Genomic DNA, 27,851 nt, shown 5'->3' with positions numbered 1-27,851 from the left:
CTGTGGTAAATTTGTAAAGTTAATTTTATATTTCTGCCACCTCTGTTCAAACGTTTCAGTCTTCATCATCTGACAGTGTTTCTTTAAACAGCTCGAGCAGTTAAATTATATTATGATCAGTCTGTTGTTCGCTGGTATAAAAGAGAAAAAGATTTAACACAAACTCAAGAAAAACAAACTCACGTCAGTTTGGGTGGTATTATGCGTATTTATTAAGCAATCTCTTCAACCACAGTCATGTTTATGGATTGAACAGGCCTCATGTGAGAGAAACGCAGCTCTTAAAAACAAAACAAAAAAAATCCTTAATGAGATTAATTTAAAACAAAAACACCATAGGCTTATATACAAGTGGATGGGGTGGGCATGTGCAAGAGGTGCATGGGGACTCAGGGTGTGTATGATGATGGGTTGGTACAACAGGAAGATTTCTGAGGGTGAGGAGAGAGGGTGGGGGGCTGGCTTTAGTACATGTAGCCTTTGGAGTAGGGCTGGGGGCCCATGTTTTGGGGGGCTTGTTCTGTGGTGTAGGGGACTCCCTCATCCAGGTGGGACAGGGGCACTGTGTCCTCCTCGTTGACGTAGCGCTCGAACTCTGCCTTCAGGCTGGGCCGCTGATTGTCAGGGAAGGCCAGAGAGATGAGGGCCTCGGGCTCACAGACGAACTTGTAAACATAGCGCTCCCCTGCCACCTGGAGGGAGAGAAAAGGGCCTGAGTCACACAGGAATGTATCCCCCGGGGGGTAAAGGCCTCACTTTGTATTTATAAATCCAGTAAATGGTCAGAAGTGAGTGATGATTCAGCATTTAGCTTAACTGAGCTTAACTAAAGTTTGTATACATTGTTCCATATATTTTATTAGTAGGTGCTCTGTAGAGCTAGAGTTAGAAATCATATATAGATGTGTTATTAATCAGTTACAAGTCAATAAAGACAAATTTGGCTTGTAGATTATTCATTATCTGTCTTTTAGGCTAAATTCAATACACCAGCAAGGAAACATTTGACTGTTAATTTACTTTAACAGTAGAGTTATAGCATTAGTTTTAAACTAGTAATATAAACATGAGTTATAACAAATCTTTTACAAAGGACGTGTTATTACATTGACCATTCCTATACAGTCAGAACGCCACGATCTGAGAGCAAACAAAGTTTTATAAACTGTTTACTGTGTTGTGGTTTGTACCTTCTGCATGATTCCCTTCTCGTAGTAATAGCGCAGAGAGCGGCTGAGCTTGTCATAGTTCATGGCTGGACGGTTCTTCTGCATCCCCCACAGTCTGGCAACCTGAGGAGAGGAAGAAAGAGGCGGCACAGGAGGGGAGAAGACAGGAAAGGAAATGTGGTTAAACTCTCAGCATAGTGGAGTTTTAGTCAGGTTCATTTGAAGGTCAGTGGTTATGTAGATGCTTTTTAAGAATATGTTGTTCTACAAGTGACACGTCAACAGATGAGAATTGTTTGCATCAGCGTCTCTGTTCCTGTAGTTTATATTCCCCAAATCATAACCTTTCTCTATTCCGACCACTAGGGGTCCTCGATGACAAGTTAAAGCCTCTGTTGCTCTACGACTCAGCGGCGTCAACATGCCAAGATCAGGGCGAGTCCCCACATGTGGATTCACTTCCTTTTTATGTAACCCATTATCACTTGAATGCAACCAGAGTCCTGCAGTGAAATAAAAGTCATGGCTGGTTGTCAAAGACGGGCCCTGAAATACAGCCCCGACCCAAAACTGAACTCTCAGCTGACGAGTGGGCACCAACCCCGACAGAAAATAGTCTCGCAACAACCCCCACGCAGGCAACACGGAATAAATCATCTGCTTCATGTTTACAAACATCTCAGACGCTGGAACAAACTGTAAACCGGGAGACAAGGATTCAGGATTAAGGAAAAGACAGGTTGTATCCCTCAGTTGCCATCTGAGTGTGCTCTCAGCACTAATTGCTCTTGTAAAACTCTAACCCATTCATTTTTAATGTACAGTAAAAAGATAATGGAAAACACAGTCAGGCCTCTTCGTATTAGGACCCAGCTAAGTGGACGCTGTCTGATACGTCCAATCAAACTGCAGACTTAAACATCGCAAAAATGTCTCGACTAAAGAAATGCAAGGAGGTGAAGGATTATTCTGTGATAGCACTTGTCCTTCATTTATCAATCCAGCGTTTCATGTGTTGAATAATGAATGGGGGACTAATGGAAGATGGATCAGAGAATAGACCTATGAGGAAAGTGGCCAAAACATACATCTCGATCACCTTTAAACCCTGGAAACATAAATTAAATCCAAGAATAACCCCTCTGTGGTCCTCATCAAATTTATATTAATGTCATGTTCGGTGCGTGAATGTGTACAGTAATACAAACTAAAATAAGGCTCGTATTTTATAAATAGTAGTTTAAATATAAAATGAGATGCCCTTATACTTTCAACCGTGCTGAGAAACACAATCATCCACATCTTTTTTTGGCAGTAAACACCTTCCTGACTTTTTGTTTGGGTTAACAATCAGCAACCATCATGATAAACCGTGACTCAAACTGCATGATGCAACCACTACACCACTAATATGACTAAATCTGACTGTACTGAGCTCAGAGTCCCAACTTCTGTCTCAAATAGAGATGAATAAAAATCTTTTTCACAAAATGTCTCTGACCTCTCTACCACACTTGGACTCTCAGCCTTTCCTTCCTCCATTTGGACACATTTTCCCCCCAACACTGTTTTTTATTTGAAGGAAAAGATGCTGTAGATTCACACGTACCTCTTCAGGTTCAATAAGTTTGAACTCCATGCCACGGCCCGTCCAGGCGATGAAGTGGGCATTGCCTGGGTCGTCCAGCAGGGCCACCAGGAACTGCCACAGTTGCAAAGAGCCTCGGCGTTGGTAAGGTGTGCCCTCACGGAAAATGCCACCCCCCTCCTGCTTCACCTCACCTGGAGGAGAAAAGAGACGAGGGAGTCAGAATGTTAATTTGATGATATCGACATAATAAATGTATTTTCACATCCACTGCATCATAGTTTATCCAAGTTAATTAAATACGTTTTGGGACATTAATCTGCATCAGGGTTCAGACAAAAACAGAAGAACTTTGAAGGACATTTAGGGCACAGTCGTAAAACTGAAGGTAATCCAGGGCATACACTGTATATACATAAAAAGCAACAAGACGATGCATAAAGCATGTGTGAAGCAACGTGTAGGTAAACGGTGATTGGCGTTTGGTTGTTTACTGGTTACTGGATATGTTGTACACAAGTGTGGGAACATGAGAAGCTCAGCTAAGTTACTTGTGTTGTCTCTCAGAGAACTTGTTGCACACTTCACTGGTTCAACCAGCGCTGACACCCTTGGGCTCTCCACTCAATCTACTTCACTGTCAATCAACAACACCATGGGAAACTGCTCGTGTATGTTCTCACTGTGACAGAAGAGCTCTACATAGTTTGCACAGAGAAACCAGACCCACTAACTAAGCTTCAGCATACACAAAGACCCATGTACCTCTTCCACAAGGATCTGTGACATCTATAAAAGATGATAGTCGTGTCTAGAGATTGGAGTCGGTGACTGTATGGCTAGTGTTTCTCTTCCATCTGCTGTCATCCAGCTAACACCCTGCCAAATGGACCGTGGCGCGCTAATGAAATTGTGGGAGGGCAGAAGGATTATGAGCACAGGAGACTCACCTTCGAACTTCTCTGGAACCACGCGGGAGTCACTTTCAAACAGATAGCCTGGAAGACAAGGGGAGAGTTAAGTTGACATTTCTGGAGTCCTTGATTTCAGCACAGCTGAGTTGTTTGTATCTGTCCCAAGCTTTGAATACACGAAGACCTATTCATGCAGCAATAATGTTCAACCAATTAGTGTGTACTTTACTAAAGGGAGACTAGAGGACTTAAGCAAGAGGATTTCATAGGGGAAACTTTTAAAGGGACTTGGATCTTTGCTCCCAGTTTCAGGGTCGGTGAACTTATCGTAGCATCTTTTGGACATTCATCTACCTACAGCTCATAGATGTTGAACACTATTGATGAGCAAGACTTTAAATTCAAAATGCTGCAACACACAATCGGACTAAAATGAAGGATTGATTTCCTTTTCGCTGGGGCACTGGTGTGCTTTTTCCAGGAGTTCTGTTTATTCAGGGATTCTTGAGGCAGGGGTGAGGCAAGAGCCTCTGCCAGTAGAAACATAGACACACTGCTGGTAAGCCAATGGAAACACGGACACTCTGTGCTGGTTAGCCACAAAGCTTTAACCAGTGAAGATTCAGTGTAGATAAAACATTGGAGAGGAGCATATTGGACACATGCTAGTGTCAGAGGCTGACATACGATGATTCATATTAGTAGAAAAGCTTTTAAAGGGACAAAATGTGACAGTAGATTACAAGAAAAGTCAAAAATGAAATAAAAAATTAGGATTACCTTCATTGCTATGCTGCGGGTTTGGGTAGCCCTCATTGTGGTGGTACATTGAAGGACATCCAGGCACATCTGTGATGGAAACACAAACAGCAACACGTCGGAGATATTGTTACTGATAATGGTTATAAACACAAAACAAACTGAAATGTTTCTTGGAAATAAAATGTTTACAAGTTCACTTCAAAAATTCATTTTTGACATTTCTGGCAAAAATGATGTTAATCAAGGATTAATTGTGTGGAGCAAAATGAAGGAGTCCAAATTAATGCGCACTAAGCTGATATCTGCGAGAGAAAATAGATGTATTACAGCAACATTTAATGTGATCACCCCGAGCACAGCAAGGACAAATGCAGTATTTATCATATCACTTCTGGTGGTATTTTTAGGCCATGAGCAAGCACCTTCACCAGACCAGAACAGTGGTACAGTATAGAGTATCTGCACTTTGTCTGGGCACATTATTGACGGACTCGGATAGCTGCATTCACTGAAATAGATTTTATATTCTTCCTCATAAACCTTCAAGCTAAATTCTCTGCGAGCACATTTAACATGTTCAAACAAGTTCTGCGAGAGTATTGTGCTCCATTTCCTGTGACTGCCCTACTCACCTTTGTAGATGAGTTTCTCTTTTTCTTTGGTTGTTTGTGTGCAGAAGAAGGCGTGTCACTGACTATTCTAAGTGTTTGTCTGTTTTTTTGTTGCGGACGAGACGACCAAGAGAAGAAACTGAGAGGTGCAGCTCTTTGCCTCTGGCTCTGGTCGTGACTCACTCCTGGGGAATGCAGCTGCAGTGCTGTGACCGTGATAAGATGCCATTGGGGAAAAATCAAACCCTCCATTCTGGGGCAGCAGCACTCGATCATACTGTAAATAACATGTCTGCCACCGATGGCAGGCTCTCAACAGGGAGTGATTGGTAGACTGGGTGTGAGTGCACTGAGGTTAATTGTGTACTGAGTGGCATGGCCATTTTGTGTCTTTCATGCAGTACAATGGTAGTGATTAGGTGATGAAATGCCAATTTGGATGTGAAACTAGGAGTCTCTTTTAAAATGTGCCTGTAGACTTGTGGCATTTGTCATTGTTCACACGAAAAGGAAAAACTGTTGTTGTCTTTACTTGCCATTTAATTTAATAACCTATTTTGTACACTCCATTACCATTTACCCATTGAAAGCATGTGACCTTACAACTTGTGATAAGTTGTCCTGCAGTTAAATGACCATAAATGAATGACATTATTATTCAAAAGCAAATAACTTACTGGCACACTCTTGACAGTTTAACATCTAGAAACCAATTTAATGCCTATGTTTGCAGGGTGCATTCATTCAAAACAAGTTTAGTGCAGACCTGTGTCTCAACTTACATGATGGTGGATTAAATGTTTCTTGTTTTTACTGGTGCTTTAAAGTGTTTGTTTCTGAAACTACCTGGAACCCCACCACTGATCCCATTAACTTTTTGTTTTGTACAACTCTGTATACACAGAATTCTTTACACTGGTATTTAAGTAGCTCTGCTGAAGTCCAACTACTGGTAGATATAATTTTTAATGCTCTGCAGACAAGTTTCACAGTGTGGGGTCTTGCAGAACTGCAGAGCTGTGTAACAAAACAATGATAAACTCTGATCTTTTATGTCTGTGGTTGTTCAAACTCATATCAGAGGCACAGGAAACTCCACCAAATTCAACTTTCTCCTCCTCCCAGCAGTTATCCACAGAAAAACATCCTTTTGTACTGTCCCTTTCTTTCTCAAGGTTGTACAATTGCACGTCAGTGCCATCTGCCCCCAGTCAAAGGTACCAGTAGAAAAACATGCTGAGTGAAATGATTTAGTTTGCTTCTCCTGGTTTTTTATTATGGATAAAATATACTCTGTCAGACTTTTTATCCAATCACTAATGTGCATGTTGGCTTCTCCACAAATGCACTGTACAGTTCGTCCCACAGCCACCTTAACACAGGTGAATGAGGACAGAATGTATGTGAAGTGTTTGTGTCGTTACTTGTTTTTAACAAAGGCAAACTGGTTTCTGCATTTTTCACTGATGGAGTTTGTTGTAAAACTGCCTGAGCTGGCTACCTCACCCCATACCCCCTAACTCCTACCACTCCCACCCCTCACCCTCTCCCGAAGCCCAGCCAGTGAGAGGTTCGAGTTACTGCGGCCACGCTCATTTTTCCATTATGAGTTCATCTGCCTGCAGAAAAAGGAAGCCGCTGGTGCAACCTGAAACCCTGGAGCACTCCACCAGGGACTCTAGTCTTTCCAGTGCCCTCCATTTTCTCAATGAAATTCCGCTGCCTCTCTCTCACAGAGCAGTGCAGGGAGGGAGAGGGGTGAGGGTGGGAGGGAGGACTGTAGCTGCAGTAGAAAACTTTTTTTCTCTTTTCTTTGCGAAGTGTCAGAGCTGAAAGGAGGAGTTTTGGAGCCAGGGAGGGAGTCGGGTTGAAGTCTAGATACAGTGAGGAAGTTTGTTTGCCTTTGTACATTTTGTTCTTGAGTTAGCTGTGGACACTGATGGAGGTTGGACTTAAAAAGGACGGTTTAAATCAAGTGGTCTTTGAGAGAAAATAACTAATAGTTAATCAGTAAATTAGAAAATAACTGCTTAATGTGCACTCTGTACTCTGTGTATGTCACTCACCAGGTTCATAGGTGTAGTCTGTAGGCTCCTGCTTAACCATCATGTGGGCTGGTGGGAACCTGTGTGGGTGTGGCTGTGAGTGTGGATGTGGGTGAGGGTGAGGTCCGCGCCCGTGTCCCGGTCCACTTCCGTGGCCTGGCCCGGCCATGTGAGCCGCCCGCTCATACAGTGGGTCCAGGTATTCTTGCTTAAAGCTCTGCTGCAGGTAGGGCATGCAGGGGTCAGAGTGCTGACGATGATAACCCCCACCACCGCCTCCACCACCTGGCCCTCCACCCCCACCAGCTCCACTGCCTCCATGTCCCGCTGGGGCTGATGGCATGCGCTGAAAGGCCTGACCTGGCGGTGGGAACTGGGGGCACATGGGTTCTCCTGAAGGTCCCTGATACCTGGAACTGAGAAATCAAAAACAGCTATATTAGAATTGCACATATATTAGTCACAGCACCATGTAGTCATAAAAAAGTGTCAGTCATTCACCTGGTGTTGATGGGGTAACTGTTGCTGGGAAGTGGCTGGGAGGTGGCTGCAGGGTTCATGTAGCCAGCGTCGGGCCGTCCCACTGCGGCAGGTTTTGGGGAGTAATGTTGCTGCATAGGAGACATGGGGGTCCCTGGGCAGGAGCTCTTGGCTCCTCCTGCAGCCTTTTTCTGCTCATAGGCACTGTAAAACATACGTGAACACACTTATAAGGATGTGGATGGACTGGGCTGGGATAAATGTTGATTTTTGAGAAGGGTAAAATAAATTATTTCATTTATTTTGCCCTTGGTAAAAATGAATGTCAGTAAATATAGAGATAAAAAAAGTCAGTCTGAATCACTGCCCTAATTAAATTTAAACCATTTGCTAAATAAAAGCTTTAAGGAAGCCTGGTACATAAAACAATTAGGACGGAATCAAACCATTTCTTTGGTTTTGATTAAAACTAAGAAAACGAAAAGAAAATGACAAACTTAAGACGTGGGCAGTAATTTTAACATATGTAACCTGTCCACCATATGAACACAATAAACAATTGGAAGTTGTGATTGTCATAGAACTGAAAATTCAAGAGAAGAGGAGTGGGTACCTGGCATAAAGGCACTGCTCTCCACTGGGGTAGCTGAAGCTCTGCTTGTGGCTACAGGATTGGCTGGGGTCGGAGCCTGGGCTCTGTGGCTCCTTCTTGATAGTGACTGGAGGACTGTGAAATGCCACCGCTATAAGAGACAGAAAACAGAGATGAACGTTAGCATGCGAACAGCAGGCTTAGTGTACTCTTTTGTTACTCAGGTCTGCCTCGATACTCGAAAGGAAAAAGCAAATACTTCTGTCGGCACAGGCATCTTTTTTTAATGTGCCAGCCAAAATGCTTAAGTAACTGTCAGCTGCAAAACACAGGGCAGCAGACAGACACGCATAAACACACACTTACAGGAAAACACGCGCTCACACACGACTGCATTCCTGCAGTCATTTGGAAGCCTAAAGTGTCCTCGCCCACTTTTCTTCACTCTTCCAGACACAACAGCAGCCAAAACTTCCTCTGTCAAAGTCAAGCTTGAAGCTAAACAACTCTACGGGCCAAAGACACGTCCGTGGACTGATGAAAGCAAATGTCACACCTCTGTTAGAACAGCGTATACAGCGATTCTGTGTCGCAGCATTCTTTCCTATCAGTATCCAGATGTTAGCCATCGCTTGTGCGCTTTGTGTTTTTGCTTTGGCGTAAAGAACAAAACATAAAAAGGACGGAGTGTGTAATAACCGGATCATGGCACACATTCCCTCAAAGTCCAAAATATTTAGCAGCATCAAGTCAGTCTGTAACACACCAAACTGTCTGTCAAGCTGGAGTGCTGGAGGGGACCTTTGCCTTGACGGCCACAGAAACCACCCAAAGTGGAGCTTCAAACTGTGCCGAGGGCTTGTGTTTATTATGTGAGGGGAGGTTTTCACCCGGAGAACTGTACAGGATGTTTTTCTGGTCTCGACAGGGTAAACAGCAGCAGCTGTGCACTTCCAGCTGGGGAGGCCTGTATTTATGTGTGCGCATGTGTGCCTGAGTGTGCATTTTGTGTGTATTAGTATCTCAGCGACCCTATATCTAGGTGTACGCTTACAAAGTGTGTTGCTCTATTTGTGTGTCTGCAGTGGGTGTGGAGGAGACAGAGCAGGCCACACTGAAAGCTCAGCCCAGGTAATTACATACTGTCATCCATTCACAAAGAAGTAGAAGAAAAAAATGTCTGGCTGACTGAGTAAAGCCCAAAATGACTGAGGCGAGAGGTAGAAAGTGAAAAACTGAGAAACTGAGCGCATGAAAAGAGGCATCTGCTATTTCACTATTTCCATTAACTCTGAATACTGATAAAATCAGCTAAAAATTGTTAAATACTATATTTGCAAAGCAGTTAATTTGTTCACTTCAACTAGAGTCCTTCATAATTGTTATCTACTAATCATCCATATCCACCTGATTGATGCTTTTAAAATTTTAAACAATTGTCATTAATATTTTTCAGGATTGAAAAAGTTAAGAAATACATTTAAATTATAATCAGAAACAGTTTATTTCCTGGTACACCGGTACGACTCCACAGAGGTCCCTGGACTGTCACGGAGGATGATTGGTGTGAGGGGGGCTGGGTCCTTCCTGAAATCCACTATCATCTCCACTAGTTTATATTAAGCATTAAGCTCCAACTTCATTAAGCAAAGCAGGCGTTTGACAGACTGGTGTCCAGATGTGCAGCTGTTAGTATACAGGGAGCCTCACGAACTGCTGTCTGTCTGTCAGGAAGTCTGTGATCCACCTGCACAGAGTCTGGCACGTTCAGCCGGGAGAGTTCAGCTTGTCTCAGTGCAGAAATGGGACGATAGTGTTGAAGGCAGAGCTGAAGTCCACAAACTATCCTGGCATAGGACACTGGGGAGCCCAGATGCTGGAGGATGAAGTGGAGGGCCATGTTTACAGCATTGTCTACAGATCTGTTGGTTCTGTAGGTGAACTGCACAGGATCCAGATATGTAAATATGTAAGTCCTGTGATTCTCGCTTTTTTAAAAACTGAAATAATGGCTGAAGTTGAAGAACAGGCTGGCACGTGGCAGGTTTCCAGTGAGGTGTTAAAAATGTCTGTGAACACCGGAGACAGCTGGTTGGCACAGTGCTATAGGGTGACAGAGTCTGGGCCCGCGGCTTTGTGGGGGTTCAGTCGTTGATATAAGATGTGTTAACTTCAAAGGAGGATTCAGTATCTCTGCTTACATTTAAATTCCTTCTCGTCACCATTTACTTGTTTATTTCACCCCAGCCTGTTTGCTTTGATTGAGAACTGGAACATGTATAAAATTATAAACTATGGCTAACAATCAAACAGAGCTGCTCCTCATCATAACCTTCCTATTTTTGGTCTGCACTCACTCTCCCACGGCAGGCAGGCAGGTGAGGAAGTGTTGGCTTTAGCGGAGGATCAACGGGATTAGAGAGCATTTACCCAGATTTTCCAGACAGACGCGATGGGATTCCAGCGTCCTCTCAGAGTCTCCAACTGCTCGTCTGCTACAGAGGGTGGCACATGACTGCCGCTCTAATAATACTAGTGTGTTTGCCTATTGACATTCCCTCCTTTCTCTGGCATGGTCACGAAGTGAAGACAATCCTCAGAGAGAGGACATGCCCACTCTCAACGCAGCCAAGTAGAGCCACTAATGCGATTGGCAGAAATATTGCCCTTGATGTGGCTCTCAGTTTATGAGGATGTTACATTTCAAACAGTCTGGCCTCGTAACGGCGTCAGCTATGCATGAAGGGGGTCTATGTGTTGGTAGATGAGATTGAGCTATTTGTGCGTGACCTCTCTAGAATATTAATTAAACTGCTAAATTAGCATCTGCAGCTTTTTAGCATGTTGGATCAGTGGTCAGAGTGGGGGAGACCTCTGTGATTGGCTGTTCAGCAAAGCAAATCAATACACAAGAAAAGAAATAGATCCCAGTGCCATTTTTACCAGGTGCTTCCTTATTCAGGGTTTGTATTTCTGCAGTCCTTCTTCTGCTCTTCGTTTTTGAATGACAAATATAGATTTCCACCACCTGCTGGTGGCTAGAATGATTGCCTACTGACACTTTTAGGCTCAGACAAAGGCAGCATGAGGCAGTTGGACTACGTCCCGTCTAGTTCTTGTAGTTGGTGTGTCACAGCATGTTGACATTGCACCAAATTGACTTCAATTTGTCCTATGGGAACATGCGCATTGGGGCCAAATTGACGACAATCCATCCAAACACAGTTGAGAAATTTCAGTCATAACCTTAAGATGATAATACAGGAACTTTCTGGGAATCACCAAAGCCATTAAAAGAGTACTAATGATTTATGTGATACTGTATTATTATACTCATGTTGGAAAGACTAAGGAAAGAGGATCAAATTAATGCAGCAAAACCAAAGAAAGCATTTTTTTACTGTGATTAGTAAAAGTAAATTAAATGGTAAAAAAAATAGACTATGAGGTCTAAAGTGACCTTTTTGGTGGTGCCAAATGAAAAGCCAGAACACTGATGTGGCTAAAACACAACTTTGGAATTCATCTAAAATCCATTTCCAAGAATAGCTCTTAAATTAAAACAAACTCTGGTCTCCACCAACTATTACAGACTCTGGCATATTACAGTAAATCTCACTGTCCAAATGATGTCGGTTTTGCTGCTACAGTTTATAAAGTAGTGGCAGTCTTGTAAACGGATCTAGGGAGAGTTATGTTCCTCAGCTTCCTTTCTCTTCCTGCTTTTATTTGGGGCAACATGACCTCCACTAACTGCTTTGTTAAATGTTACATCACCCTTTCACAGAGATCCTCGTATTTCATAGTTTCTTTTCTAAACTGAGGGGGGAGGAATGGTTCGTGAACCTGAAAGGTGTTTAGAAGTGAAAAGACAGATCCACTACACAATAGCTGTTGAGTTTTAAAGCAGACAATTTTGAGTTAATGCAGAAGTGACGGCAGAAAAGTATACTGAGAATGCTAGGCATGTATGGTACTGTGGATGAATATATGCACTTTCTACAGCAGCACTGCACAGCTTGGAAACCACCTCCTAAAGAGTTCTTCCTCACTCTCCTTTACCGTCTTTTACATTCACACCCTGTTCTGACCACTATGTATAGAGATGACCTCTAGCTAAAGACAGGGTGGAGTGGACGTTTACATATGTAAATGTGGGTCCTAGAAGGGGAGGATGCAGGGTGAAAGGTGATGGTCATGGTTGAGTGCTTTAGGAAGTAGAGGGATCATTACATAGGGGGTGTCCCTTTCAACAGACATCCACCACAAACAAATCACAGGGGAATTGATAGCACCCCCCTCAACACACACAAACTCCTCTCTGCACAATGAGCTCCTCAGCTGAGTCATACAGAGGTGTTGGGAGCCTTTAAGGAAACCTAAAAACACTGTTGACAGAGAGATATACTACAACTACTTGTAGAAAAAGATTAAACATTTATGTATAGCTGTGAAAATGTTTAATATCATTAGTGAAAAAGCTATTTCATGCTGCTGGGGAGACCTCACTGTGAACTCCCCCATCTGATTTTAGACCCAGTACTTCCTACCATTAAAGGCCCTGGTGTAGGGAAATCCAATCTGAAGACAGCAGTGGATCTGGAGAGTCTTACACTGGATGTTTATGTGCAACTTGGCCAAGTTTTAAGCCTCTGGAAGTCTGTAGCACACGACAGCTTCACTCACAATAACTCATTGGACGTCAGCCCAGTGTCAAACAGGGTGACTGAATCTAGCTAAACCGAAGGACATGCACACATAACGTAAATACACACTTAATGGGTGCAAACATACAAAGGAAAATCAAGCCTTACCATCTCAGGATATCTGGAGATCTGGCTCTAATCTTACATGATATGTATTGTACATGTGCACTGCAAGCAGCACGTGGCCGCAGCACTCTAAGAAGCAAGCTGCAAATGTGTGATAGGCTCCACCTGGTTCTCCCACTCTTGCCAAATGATCCCTTGTGTGGTGACAGATCAATAAAAACAAGGACGCAAATTATGCTACAATGGAATTAAAGGTTAAAAAGCAAGCTATTGAATTATATAGGTAGCAAATGACATGAGTAGACGGCTCCACAGAAATGCCAAACATAAAACAGCCTTGGTTAGTGAGAAACATCCCAAATAATTCACATCTCCATCCAAAATCTACTACATGAAACTCAAGTGAAGGATTTAGTTCGTAACTGGCTTGAAATATTTCACTGTGTAAGTTAAACTGCACTAGACTGTAGATAGTTGAGAGTGTGCACCTGACTTCTAGCAGCCAAAACTAGCTAAGCCCCAACACCACCGTAGAAGTTAACGTGGGCTAGGACAAATGTGATAAATCTTTTTTTTTTTAATTACCATAAATCAACAATGTTAATGTAAAAGAATGATGCATTTGTAGGCACGTCAACCTCAACTCAAGCACAGCTGTAAGTTCTTTTACAGGAGGAGTTAGAAATGCTGCAGGCATAAGTTACGCATTTGTATACACAAATTCCTGCCACAGATACAGTTTCTTCTGTGACAAAACAACTAGTCATAACATTGTTTTGACCTTATATGTATTCACTGCATCTTGACTTTGTAGGCTATTAATAGTTTTGTAGAAAAATTCACAGTGAGCAGGAGAGAGAGAGAGACAGTTTCAACTACAGAGTGTATCCATTCCTTCCACTGATGCATGAAAACATGTGCTGGACATGTGTGTGAGTGTCCACGCTTCTCAGTTCACAGCACAATAAAGAATACAGAGAGCGAAAAAGAAAGAAAAGCAGCCTGACCATTACTGACAAACTCATCTGAGAGCCAACAGGCCCAGGAGTGGCTTCAGTATCTGTCTGCTCTGGGAGCTCAGGAGTGTTGGATCCATTAGTGTCTGCTCTATCTGATTTACAGGTCGTCCTCTCTCATCTGATAATGGTTCAGGCTCCTTGAATATTTAAAGAATGGTTGTCAGATACCTGCCAAACAAGCCTAACGAGATTGATGGAAGGTTCAATGGTATCAGCAAGACAGATGATTGGCCAGGACAGCACTGTTGTGGCCGTTAAAACATTTCTGATGCATCATGTTGTGTTGGCTAACAGGATGTGGATCTGAATGACACCCATCATGGGAAAGGCAGTGGCACAGTACATTTTGCAGACATCAAAGTTTCAGTTCCCTTTTGTCAACTAGAAATAGGTCACATTATTTGTGTGAACTGGTGGGAATGTACTCGTCTTAACAAATAGACAGCAATTTTCTTAGGATGATGTCTGCTCTTTTGGCCTTAAATATTCTCAATGAACTCTATCAGTCTGTGTGAGGGGGCCATAAACAAATGCTATCCAGAAAGAATGGTTATCCTGCGTAAGCAAGGATGTGACTGAGAAGAACATCAAAGGACATTTTGATAACTCCACCTAAATTAACAACCCATGATTTTATCTGTGCATGAACTAACATAGAAACTTAAGAGGTTTGTATAAGCTATTAATACTAACTGGACTACTAACACCCAAAAATGATAATATGGGTATCTCCATAGTCCTGGTAGTTTCAAGGAATCACAATTTTAATCGATAAATGTACTGGCATTTTCCGTTTTCCCTATTGTCCACTTCACTTTCAATTGTGCCGCGTTGGCTTTTTATAAATTGCCACTGACCACTCATAAATCTCACTGCCCCATTGCTGTTTAGTGAACCCAATACAATACATAAGTGTCCCGGGACGTGCAGCAAGAGGGACATCCCGTCACTAGTGAGGGGTGGATGTAATTAATCTGGCACAATATTGACTCCTCACTCTCAATCCCTCAGCCTCCAATATAGCTGTCCCCTCTTAATGTTTAATGTAGTGATCGATCCACCCCCACACTGTTACTGAAATGATATAATGAGCTCGCCCTTCCCACCAGGGTATCACGGATGTGAGGGAGGGGTGTGTATGTGCACTTGCTTGGTCACTTGTGAGGAATTGCATGCCTGTACGTGTTTTTAAAGTGGTCAAAATCTACTCTATCCGAAGGAGATAACATTTAGAAAGGCCGGGACACCTTCCTCGAAATTATCAGTGCACATGCCACATCCACAGCTCCTCCTGCTCTTCTTGCAACCCCCCCTTCAGTGTCTTGATCAGCATCTTGATCGTAATGCAGCATGGCACGTTTGACCCGCTCTTACCCCTCTCCTTTGCCTATCTGCCTTCATGTTGATTTATCTGTGCTTTATCTTTATCAAGTCATCTATCAAGCTTCTCCATCACCTCCTATTCCTCTCCTGGATCACCGAAGATCGATACAGCTATACGCTGGCTACCCACCTACTGGTCTGTGTCAGCAGGTTACCATAGGGCCACCCCCTCAATTCACGTGAAGTGTGTGATTTGTGTGTCCATATGCTTTTATCTCTCATGCGTAAAAAAGTGGAGAAGAGACTAAGATATGTGTTAATGTTAGCCAAGAAAGGAAAAAGCTCTTAAAGTTTTATTTACAGCTTTTTACTGTTAGAGTGATATAGCAAGTTTGATTGGGTAAAAAACGCAAGCAACGATCAGGTCAAGACCAATGTCTGCTTAAAATGATTAGTCTGCATGGCTGGCGAACAAGTCCAAAGAGAAGCGTGAGATAAACTGTGTAGACGAAAATAAAGGCAAATAGTTTCAGACAATCTTTGCCCAAAGGTGTTTACTGCATTTACAAAAGGTGACAAGTAACACGTAATTAAGTTTGAATAAAAATGTAGATAATTCAACAAATGCTGCATTAAATCACTTTCATTGAAAGTGTGTGAACCTCACTTGGAAATGTTGTAAATAATCCTTCATTGTGGTGAATTATACCAATTACGGTAAATAAAAACATTCAAGGATGACCCGCCTAAGGAAGGGCTTGACTGAGAACGTACATTACAGACTGTGATTATTTGGGCACGCAGACATTTGGTTCTTCAGGTTCTAAAACAATGGATGCTATGTTAAGGTGCACTTTAATTTGACTACATGTGGACAATCAACTGTGTTTGTGGTCAAACTTTATAAATTGTTGCTAATAATTACTTTACTGCACAGCAAAAAAAAAACTACAGTCTGTAAACTGTGAGTGGTGTGACAGTAGTATTAATTTTACCTCTGTTTTCTCATCTAATTAAGTTTGGCTAACCCCAGGATTTGTTGACATCCTGTCTAACCTTTTTTGCCTTGCCTGACTTCTTGTTACTAAAGCTGCATTCCCAGAGCTTGATTACAAATTAACTCGTAAGTACACCGAGACCCAAATTGTAATAAACTGGAATTATCCCTCAACACAAAATTTCCAAACTACACTCCATCACTGCCATGTGTACATGGTTAATATATTCCCAGTATTTTCATCTTAGTGATTACTGCAAGTTCAGCTACTGTTATTTTTACAGCCTCACCCCGTCCCTTTGACAGCATCTGTTCCTCGCTTTGGTCTGTGCTCGCTTTCGAAAGACAAAACATTCCAGCTGCAGAAGGCAGAGCCGTCCTGCTGGACTAAACCCACCAACGTGGAAACAGAAATGCACACACACGAGCATCGCAGCGATCTTCTCGCACAGAAACACACAATCACACACACACACACACCTCCCCTTACTCTCCTGCAATAAAACACACACTACCATCCATTCACAAAGCTACGCTGCTGATACTCGCTGACTGGCTCAAATCCCCGTGTCCCCCTGGCTTTGATCGGGCTGTTCTGAATCAACATGGAGAATGGAGAGCTTTTACTTCCCCACTGGAAGCTGTTAAACGCCTATTACGCTACATGCCTGAGCTTTACAAACCCATTTTCATTGGATTCAATTGACTAAAGATATCTAATGTTGTAAACTTGCTGTAACCTTTTGATAATTTGCAGATTGTCACAGAAAACAAAGGCAACTTTAAATTCCTTAAAACATGGGTTTAGCTAAGATATGACTGTGTCTACAACAGTGAAGGGAAATGCAAATATAGATAATGAATCTTCACTAGATATGAAGCCAACAGAAAAACAGGTCTACACCTCTTGTAAGTGTTGTTAGTGGTAAAATAACATCCCCCAATGTCATGAATGAAGGTTCACTCCCCTTTACTCAATGTGCTGCCTCAGCCAGTCTTTCACAACCAACCCATTCATAAAACTGCAGGGCTGAGGTTTGTGTGTGTGTGTCTACACCGTGCCAAGTGTATTTACATGTGCACATGAGATGAGTGGCTTTCAAAAATAATCATCTGTACACTAGTGAATCTAGCATTTTACTCATAAGCAAAACAAAACACACAACTCATTCAAGAAGTCTCGCCTCCCCGAGAGCAAGCAAAGCAAGCGAGTGGTATCTGTGCATATCTGGCAGGCACCTGGCTGTTTCTGCACACTTTGTTGCATAGCAGCTGTATTTTGGAAAGCGGAGAACACATAGCTGCATGTTTCTCTTTTGAGGAAAGAGGGAGATGCGGAGGGAGGGATTCAATTCACCCATCATCCGTGCGCCAAATAGGGCCTGATTGGGCCAGTTCTGATCCAGAAAAACAACCTAAACAAGAGAAAGGCTGTGAATTCATGACAAAGCAGAACACACAGAGCCTCAGAGAGACACTGCTGGGAGGGTTTGGTTAGAACTGCGTTACTGGAACCTTTCCTATTTCTTTCCAGTCAATCAACAGTAAATTAGTTGAAAACTAGTAGAAATTAAGTTAAATTTAAAACATCACCTACTTTCAGCTGTTCTTTTACTTAAATCATAAAACTTGTGGTCAACATTCTTCACACTCTTTATATAGTTATAATAAGATATAAAACGTTTAAAACAAAGCACTACAAGGCAAGAATAAATATAAAGAGACACAAAACAGTGATGGAAGATTAATTAAAAAGGAGACACAGATTTCTAAGGAGTTTCATGTGCCCATTTTGTTTTCTCTCTCTTAAAGTCTCACCCTTTTTATTTAGCTTTCCCTACTTTGCTAAACTCGCTCTCTGAAAAGCACTGTAACTGCATTCTATAGCCGCAACTTCCTATATAATTACTGCAAGGCACAAAACTAAACAATCGTCCCACAGAGCTCTGAAATCGCTGGATTAGTTCACATCTTGGAACACTCAGTGTGTGTGTGTGTAGAGAGAGAGACAGAGGTAGATAGAAAAGGGAAAGGGGAGGGGAGGGTTGTTCAGTTTTTTAAATTCGACTTTAGTTTGTACAGACACAGGAAGGGAGGGAGGGGTTTGGAGTATCCACTTAGAGAGGAGGGGGCATCAGAGAGGGGGGATCTGTAGTACTGTAGGGCTTTTTTATGAATGAAGACCGAAGGAGAGAGCAGTAGAGGACTCAGAGAGAGAAGGGGGGAGGGGGAGGCACACTTCCTCTTACGCACGTAGGGAAGAAAATTTATGAATGGGTCACATCTCTCGAGCAGCTCCAAGTGTAAACAACATAGTTGGACAAAGAAGAATGAGCTCGCAGCACAGGCAGTGCCTCTGTAAACGTCCCAACCCCGGCCTTTTAGTGTTTGTGACACAAAACGTGATACACTGACATGTTCAGACAATTTTTATTTTAATCTGCACTATAAATTTGACACACCTCCATGTGTTTCCTCCCTGCTGGCAGTATACAGACAAAGGAATCTGTCCAACAACCTAGCATCAATTGAGCATAACCTCTGAAGTTGCTGTCAGTACCAAAAACAAACATTAATCCTCCTCTCCGCTTGAGGAACATGAGATTAAAATCACATTCTTCTATAAAAACTTCCATGCACAGCCAATCACATTAGTTAAATGGAGAAAAAATTATGTGCTCTGTTATCAACAATGGCTCAATTGCCTTTAAACACACAGGCAGGCCAGTAAGTACATAAAAGTCGCCTGTTTGCATAACCTTCCCTCAATGGCAGCCTGCAGACAGAGCATGCTTGTTAGCTGTGAACTGAGGGAGAATGAACCAGATGAAATAGATTTACCAGATGTGCAGGTATTGCACAATCCCTCCTTTGCCCCCTCCCCTTCTGTAATCTAACATTCCAACATGTCCCAGTGTTTTTGCCTCTTTTTTTTCCTGTTGTACCGTCGCCGTCTTCCCGTCTCGCACCACACCCATGCAGGTATCAACCTGACTCAGTAAACAACAATGTTTAATTTTGCTAAGGTGCCGTTTTCAATGCAAGCCTCAATTATATTCTGGTCACCCAGGATTAGGGCTTTGCTTTATGCTTTTTTTTTTTTAAGTGCTATAGTTTCCAAAACAGGTGAGTCACCTGTTTTTAAAAGTACACCAGACACAGAGAATGTCTTTCAGCTCAGTATGGGAAAAGATAAGCCTTCTTATGCTTTTAATAGACCACATTCAGGCTCTAGAACAAACACATAGATGTATATATTTATCGTCACTTGTCAGCGTCAACATTCCATCAGTCAAAGCTGAATAGAGATGCTCTAACTAGACTTGGCTACTGACTCTGACCAGCAGGGACACCGTTTGTCGAAGCGCGTGTCTTTGCCGTGTATAAAGTGAGCTGCCCATCAAGCTGAAGCCCCTGTGACCCTGAAAATCGTACTCGGGTCAACCGTTGGCAGAGGCCTGACAGCTGGTTGGCTGACAGGCCAGGGGGTTAAGTAGACATGACCTCTGCATGCCCCGGGGTTCATCTGCACTTCCTCCTCTGTATTGTTAGCCAACAGACAGCAACAATGTTGTCACCGAAAGGCTCACCAGTTGTGACTTGGAGCTGGTGAAATCACATGATGTTTACACACAAAAGAGGCATGGGTTTCAATGAGAGGAAGTGCCTTTGACTCGGACTGAAAGCTGTCAGTTCTATTTTAGGGCTGAGATTATTCTTGAGGTATTTCTTTAGGTTGCTAACCATTTCGGTGTCATGGCTAAAGATTGAAGCCCTGCAGCATGTTGAATGGGACAGAAAAAACTGTTTGTAGAGCGACATGTCCTCCCACCCAGATCCTGAATCGCTATTGTTGAGACACACAACAAGAAAGGGAAACTCATTCAAATAGTCGCTCAGTTGTGCAGCCCAGGAATTTACTTTTCCATTTTACACCTTCCGAAGTGCACAAAGGGCCATCTTTGTACCTGGGCCCTGAATAATTTTTTACCGGTTTCCTGTGCCATACCCATTGAGCTTTTCAAAGGAATGCAAATGGATGACGGCGGCACATAATGTCAGCATCCAAATTCACTTCATGTTGACCGGCTCATTAGGCCTTCTGTTTGTGCATAGCTTTGTCTGCCAAAGAGATTACTGTAACATCAGTGAGTTATAGTATCCCCACCTAAGCCTCTGGCTGTTTCACAGCCCAAATTTGACCACTAGTTTTATTCTCTATTTATGATGACATGCATACTCTATCTGGAATTACAGAAGCAGGACAACTGGACAAATGTGAAAGATGGGTGGGTCTGTTAAAGCACAGCGCTGTACGCAGCATGTATTAATTACTGAACAAACAAAAAAAATCAAACTATGCTGTGTATAGTAAAAAAAAAATCACATTGTTGTAGTAAGCATAAATTCATCCAATTATGCACGTACATTCAAAAGACACTAAAACTGAAAATACTCACAGTTTTCGGAATGAAAATCAGGAACGAATTGCTCATCGCTGTCAGGAACCTGAGCTGAAATTAGAAAAAACAAAAGAGCAAACAGAATTTTAACATTATTATATTATTTCAGACAAAAGGCAACCTTTTTCTGTCTCTCATTCCCCAGCATTTTGTATTTTTGTCTTCCTTGAAGTCTGAGTCAGAGCAAAGCAGGACTTCATTCAAGCAACCTTTATGATTTTCTATTCTATTCTAATTCTGATTATCAATAGATAAATATGCAAGAACCTGGGGGCTCCTAAATGGCATCATGTAGCATTTACCATTTTATTTGTGGCATTAACAACAGAAATAATTTTTGCCATTCAAATTAATGTTGAAGGCTTTATTTTGATATGAAATCTAGCATTTATTAATCCTCCTTTTATATACAATAAAAACTGTAGGTGAGCTCCCTTAACACATTTAATTCCAGAAATGTAGCTGCTTTATTATCGGAACCAACTAGTTACACATTTATGTTCATGAGTCACAAATTGCAAGTCGGAAGTTTCTGAGTTACTGTTCAGTCATGAGGAAAGATAAGAGAAACTGAAATGACAGTAGTGACTCACGGTCTCTTTACTTTGTAACTGTGAAAACTGAGAAGTTAAAGTTAAAGTTACTACGTTAGAAAAGAGCGGACATTACAACTCCATGCTAACGTTATGCTAACTCGATGTTAGCTTAACGTTAGCTACCTGTCAAGCTACGACACTGACCTGTCTGTGTACGTTTTTTAAGTGCCCTATAAAGTTGGAAGATAGCAGTCCGGCGTACTTTCACACATTTCTTGTATTAAATTAGGAACTACTTTGGTCAGACCAATGTTTTTAATCACGACAGCTGAACGCTAAATCATCAGTTTATCAATCCCGCCAACACAACAGCTTGTTCCGTACGTCGTCTGTGCGTCACACGTCACTGATCGACGCACGCTGTGGTGCGTTAGAGGGTCACGGAGGGTTGTAAAAACAAAAACTTATGTTCTGCAGAAATATTCGGTTTTTAAAATACTGTCACTGCTCATGAATCATTATTCACGAGTACCAGGCAAGTCTGGAGTTAATTAAGGAGCAGTGGTGAGTCAAGTCCTAAGTCTATTCTTTTGAGACTGAAGTGCAACTTATATAATAAGTTGCACTTCAGATCTACATGCAGAGCCACATTTGGATTTAAAAAAGCTTCATAGTAATAATAGTAGTAGTAATGTTATCATTCATAGAGGATTAACCACAAGCTACCCACCATAAGACAAAAGAACAAAAATAATCGCAAGCTTTACTAGCTACAATATTACATGTGAAGGCATCACTACTTAGGTTTCTATGTTTATATTACTTTTACTCGTCCTAATAAAAAATCTGAATATTTATTCCTCCAACTAATCAGTTTCTGTTTTCATTGTTGAACTATGGCCAGATGAAATGACCTGTTCTAGCTAAAGACACAAGGAAGTCAGTCAAGTGCTGTTACAAACCAGCAACTCTGTCACAAAACTCTTAACAATCTAAAAGTTGTCTGGATTTCGTCTGCCGCTTCAATGACAAATCACTCTTACAGTCAGATTAGAAGCAGATAGAGAACAAGGAAACACGACTAAAGGCAAGAGGAGAAGCGGGGGAGTGAAACAAGAGCAAGAGAAGGTCAGAGCTCTTCTTAGAACATCTCGTCAAATGGCCACTATCAGCAGTGAATGAATGTGTTTTCAATGACTGTAATCACAGATAACACATAACTTTCCCTATTAAGAAGTAAAATCACTTCATTCCAGATTTTATCATAGTGACTATTTGCTTTTTGTGTGTCTCAGAAACAATATACTACCAGCTTAAAATAATTAGTAAAACTAGATGGTCAATGCTGTGATCGAGTGTGTATTTCTGATATCTTGATCTGATCTATAATTACTTGCAGTGGTGTACAATTTCAGAAGCCCTCATCAGCCACTCTCTCATAATGAAATTAATCTAGGATCTAACTGAAAGAGCAGAGTCAGTGATGCCAAGCCCAGGTGCAGCAGAGTTAGACAGACACTATTGTATGTGTCTTTTTTTTAGAAATCCAAACCCATTCACAATTGTCCTATGGAGCTTTGGGCTTTGAGTCACACAAACAGCTTAGAAAAGCCCAAATCATTTGACTGCCAACACCCTACTATGGGTGAAGAGGTCAAATTCACACACTGAGCCGTGAGTTCGCTGGTATTTCTTTTGCTACTCTTGAATTAATGACCTAAACGTAGAGCAGGAGCAGGCATAACGACCTTTTAATCTGGCACCGCTCCAGCTCGACAACTTTGTGAGGTTTAAAAGTGTTTTTATTGCTTTGCTGTCACACTTGCGTCATGGTACAACCAGTGGGGAAAAGTTGATGGCTATCATTAAATATCACGAACCCAATCAGGGGTGTAATGGGCTACAAAACAAAATGGCACCACACTACGACTCTGGGTAGTTCAGCACCACAAAAAATGGACAAAAGACCAGTTTTCTTATATTTCTGTTTTGTATTTTTCCCCTGAATACGCAGATGTTTGATCTCGTTATCGTAACCTCACCCTTAAACCAAAATCTGTCCTTACTTTAACCTCAAAGGCCTCTTCTCTCGCACTTCAGCTATTATTACAGTTTTGAGAAAATGATACAGAACAAAGAAACCAAAATTCAAAGAAGAGAGAGAGAGAGAGAGAGAGCAACAGAAGCAGTGGACAAAAAGAGGAAATAAGAAATCTAAATCCACTTTCTTGTTGTCACACTTCTCCTTCCTGGGCAGAGCCAACCGGATGACGGCGTTTTGGAGCATGTTCAGATAAATGACATCGATTTCTTATGTAACGCAGCATCCTGTGGCTTACTATACCATAATAATATTACCCCCTTTTAACTTTTCAGTCCCTTAGCCTCAGGGAGGATAAATAAAGCTGCTGTGTGAGACAGAGCAGGGGCCGACATTTAGTTCTGCAGATCCAACAATCAGTCATTTCTACTATTATTCACCAGGTCCAAAACGGAACATGCTGCGACTCCGCAGAAAAGAAAGACGGATGATGAGCATCAGACATTAGTTCCTGATTTGTTTCAAGGAACACCTCGTCAGGGGCTTTGAGATGCAAGTCAGCACAAGAAGGAAAGTGTGTTTGCACGATCACAGGCGCATGTTCTCCCCGATGCTTCCAGGCACCTTGACTGACTTTTTTTTCTCTCGGTGGGAGATCCTGGGAGGAGCAAAACAGCCTCAGTCATATAAACCTAAAGGCCAAAATGAGACAAGATGTGACAAGCTCCTGAACTCTTGCCATTCAGTACTTCACCCTTTCTGCTTCTCTCCTGCTTCCGCTCTCCTGCGGCACAAAAAAAAAAAAAAAAACTCCCTCTAGCTAACCAGCTTTTACAGTCTCGGTGAATCCCTCACAACTGCAATCAGTCATGATAAGGTCTTTAATTAATGCAACAGGAAAGGAGAGGTCTTAGCCAGGGAAGCTGAAAACAAGCCAGTACTTAGGGTTAAATAACACTTTGATAAAGTCACCCTTCCATCTTTCTGTTCTGCTTTTTTTTTTTTGTTGCCTTGTTCGTTTTCTGTGACTCTACAATAAGCTACCACCCAATTTGAGCAACCAGAACATCATATGTCTCCTTTTAAAGGGCTGGTTCATCATTAGATTATAAAAGTAACTACATTTTCAGATAATTTGAGTTTTATATGCCTCAGGATTGTAGATTGTGATTTCTCCTGACATCAGATTACAATGAAGGTGAACGGACATACATCAGTAATCTCAGATGCTTGAAATAATATAAATATGCTGTTATAAGTTTTATTAGGCCTATTTCTTTAGTAGGTAGTGGGTGGATTACATCTCCACAATTACCCAAGTCACTAAATGCCACTGGATTTTAGTGAGAAAGTGTTTATTGGGCCAAACAAACCTATAAGGGTGGATTTTACAGCTAAATCTGTGAATACAAATAAGCTCCAACTTTGAAGCGTCACCCATTGTTGCAGGTTTTATGAGCTCTGGCCTTTGTCTGCATGAGACGCGGGTGTGAAGTGAACTTGACGGTTTTTGACGCTGCATGAGAAAAGGTGAGAGCGCTTTCATTGTTTGCCATAAGAAGTAGCAGGTCAGCGAGTTGGCTCTATTTAAATGTTTGTCTGGTCTTGAAGCAGACGCGACTGCTTGCACAATGTCTGCTTGGGACTGCCTCACATACTGTGCATGACTGTGAGCTAATACTGGGACTCGCACTGTTTTAAAGGAGACATAAGTACTGTCTCATTCTTAGATAGTATGTGGAATTCAGCTTAACCAGAACAAAACAGAACCACCCATGGATACACTTCAAAAGGACATGTTTACATACAACACATTTAAGATTCTCTCCACACATATAAATCTCTGCTCGAAATAATTCTGTGTATGATTTAAAGTTCAATTAACTGGTTTAAATTTCTCGAAAATGAATCCACACCTTTTAAAATCTGTGAAATTCTAAAACACTTGTAGCACATTTCTACTTCAGGACAACTTTAAACTCAGATTTAAGAGGAGAGCATCTGAAATCTCTTCACCACATGATTCTACATCTATTGTCAAACTCTGCACAAACGTCGATCTGCACAGTGAACCTCAAACATCCAAGAGAAGTAACAGTAAGGAAAATCCACTTCTGACTCAGAGTGACAATGAACAGGCTTCATGAGTTTCATGCACTTCCCCTGACATTATACGGCATTTTCCTTTAGATCTCCACATCAAAGTAACTGACACAACTAAATTCACACCTCATGCTGCAATTCACAGTTTTACTTGCAGCTTTAGGCACATGTCCCACCACTGTTAGCACAGTAAAACAGCAGAGTGACTCACGACTTATGTTGTTTTCCACCTCTTGACATACAGTATAATCATTACTCTATTACAGCTCACATCATTATTGCACTTATTAATTGTACAAGCTGCCAATTGACTCCGACTGGGCCTCGATTCATCACTATGTGCCTTTGAGTGACACAAGCCAAATAGCCTGTTTGTTTGCATTGGTCGCCGGCTGGCATGCACACTACATGCCAACATGGCCAAAATAGGCCACGCTTAAAGCTAATAATGTCTCGTCTGTGTTCTTTCTGGCCTTTTTTTTATGCAGCGAGTGGTTTATGAGCATGTGTGCTGCATCAGAAGGTTTTGGCTTCGTCTACACAGCAGCAAAACCAAGGAAACCATCTTGCACTACAGCCAAGGATTTAACAAAACACAACAAGCATTCACAATAATTACTCAATTAGTAATAAAATTATTTGTACGGATGATCGAAGGCAGCACATACATTCATAACATGTTGTTTTTTGTAGTTTTTAGGTGTGTCTCTGTTCACCAATCTATCAAACAGACACATCATCCTTCATGACTATCATCAATGGGGTATTCATCACATTCATCACAGAAAAACACAGTTTAAGAGGAAAATCAGCCTGCAGGCAAGTCTCACCTTCTGTGAGCCACGTCTCCTGCAGTTGGCTTAAATCCTGGAAGAGGTCTGAACAGAGAGAAAGAATGCACAATCAATGCACAGCATGGACACAAAGCTGAAAGTTCTTCTTGCTTATTAGTATGTGTCTTGTCCGTGGGATAGCTAAATGCCATAACTAGGACTCCCACTGACATTGCCTGGGGTTCATAGACCATGATGCAAACGCACGTCATTTAAGGCCTAAATCGTGAACTTCTACTACTTTACCTTCAGATTCCTGAGGGGGTAATTCTGTGTCCATGTATTTCCTTTTCGCTGCCATCAACAGTCTATTTAGGGGCCCATTTCCTTGCGACTTCTGGAAAACCCATAGATGTTAACAGAGGAGAAGTGAGAAACAGACTCAAATAGGGCATTTGAAACACATTAGTGCCAAAACGGTTAATGCCATGGTTACTGTGGCTTGGAAAAAATAATGAAAGTGATGGAAGTAAAGTGAAGAGTCTTTGACAAAGATGGCAACAACAACAATAATAATTATAATAATAATAATAATAATCATATACACTGATACACTGGGCTCCTCTCCTCTCTTCTACCATTTCATATCATTAACTTTGTGTCTTCTCTCTCCTGTAGTTGTGTTTCCTCCTCTCTGTCTCCCTCTCTCTGTACTTTTCTGCAGGTATCCTCGACCTCTGAGCTGTATATCTCCAGAGTCCAGTTCCTGGTCCCTACCTTCCCAATGTTTTTTTTCTGCTTGTTGTTTTTGTTGCCTGCTGTTCTTTTCTCTCTCCTCTTTCCACTCACCCCAACCGGTCCAGGCAGATGGCCGCCCACCCTGAGCCTGGTTCTGCTGGAGGTTTCTTCCTCTAAAGTTGGGATCGTTGGATTTTCTATATAATTCTGTATGCAGTTATATTATAAGTCTCAAATCTGTAAACTGCCTTGAGGTGAGCCCTGTTGTGATTTGGCGCTTTATATAAATAAAATAAAAAATTGAATTAATAATAAATTAATACTAATGATACTAATAATTATAGGTCACAGATATGAGCCCACTGCAGCTATTGGTGACCATCAAGCCCCTCAGAAAACAACACATTTCTCAGTTGTGGAGGCAATCTGGGAAAAACAAATGCGCTGTTTGCGTCTGAAGAAAGTGACCATTTGGCAAAACCCTGACGCGCTGCTGAACGACAAGAAGCCGCAGAACAAACCCGCGGATGAACATTATTAAATGCAGAGCTGGCTACGCTTTACTTTGGGAAGATTTCGTGGTAGTTTTAAGCGAGGTTAGAAATAGTTTCCTATCGCGCACACACAGCTGCTTCAGCCAAAACTCGTGCAGACGCGAGGCGGAGAGCGATGAAGCGCGGCGGCGGCTGAGAGCTCCAGAAAACACGCACGAAAAGCCGCAACACGAGGGTTCATCCATACGTACATTTGCTGAAGTGTAAGGCACTTGCTGGTCCAAATATCCATCCATCTTATAATCCATCCGTTAACCGTTTGTGGTCATTTAGGCTGAGTTGAGTGAGATCCACGCAGCCTGCAGAGAGAGGAGGGAGCGCTGTTTGTGAATGGAGCTGCGTGGAGGCTGCATGCATAATGAGCTCCATTC

General features: G+C 42.0%; 1 protein-coding gene across 1 annotated transcript; it reads right to left on the bottom strand.

Annotated features, from left to right (window-relative positions):
* Positions 1–196: 196 nt before the first annotated feature.
* On the bottom strand, positions 197–27,851 carry etv4 (ETS variant transcription factor 4). Its single transcript, XM_026350943.1, has 12 exons — positions 27,672–27,851; positions 26,495–26,585; positions 26,246–26,293; positions 20,733–20,786; positions 8,183–8,312; positions 7,591–7,773; positions 7,111–7,505; positions 4,452–4,520; positions 3,708–3,755; positions 2,779–2,951; positions 1,191–1,292; positions 197–692 (listed from the first exon to the last, which is right to left on the bottom strand). The coding sequence occupies exons 1-12, from the start codon at positions 27,726–27,728 to the stop codon at positions 465–467; spliced, it is 1,578 nt and encodes a 525-aa protein (XP_026206728.1). The 5' UTR covers positions 27,729–27,851; the 3' UTR covers positions 197–464.

This window comes from Anabas testudineus, chromosome 19 (assembly GCF_900324465.2).
Source record: "Anabas testudineus chromosome 19, fAnaTes1.2, whole genome shotgun sequence".
Classification (NCBI taxonomy): Eukaryota; Metazoa; Chordata; class Actinopteri; order Anabantiformes; family Anabantidae; genus Anabas; species Anabas testudineus.
Note: the sequence above shows the minus strand (reverse complement) of the source record. Positions and strands in the feature narration are given on the sequence as shown.

Excerpts from the sequence above, each read along its gene's own strand:
- etv4 (XM_026350943.1), bottom strand. The coding sequence starts at position 27,728 with ATGGATTATAAGATGGATGGATATTTGGACCAGCAAGTGCCTTACACT. Across the intron at positions 7,774-8,182 it reads GAGCAGTGCCTTTATGCCAG|TGCCTATGAGCAGAAAAAGG; the intron begins GTACCCACTCCT and ends TATGTTTTACAG. Across the intron at positions 1,293-2,778 it reads AACTTATTGAACCTGAAGAG|GTTGCCAGACTGTGGGGGAT; the intron begins GTACGTGTGAAT and ends TCCTCTCCTCAG.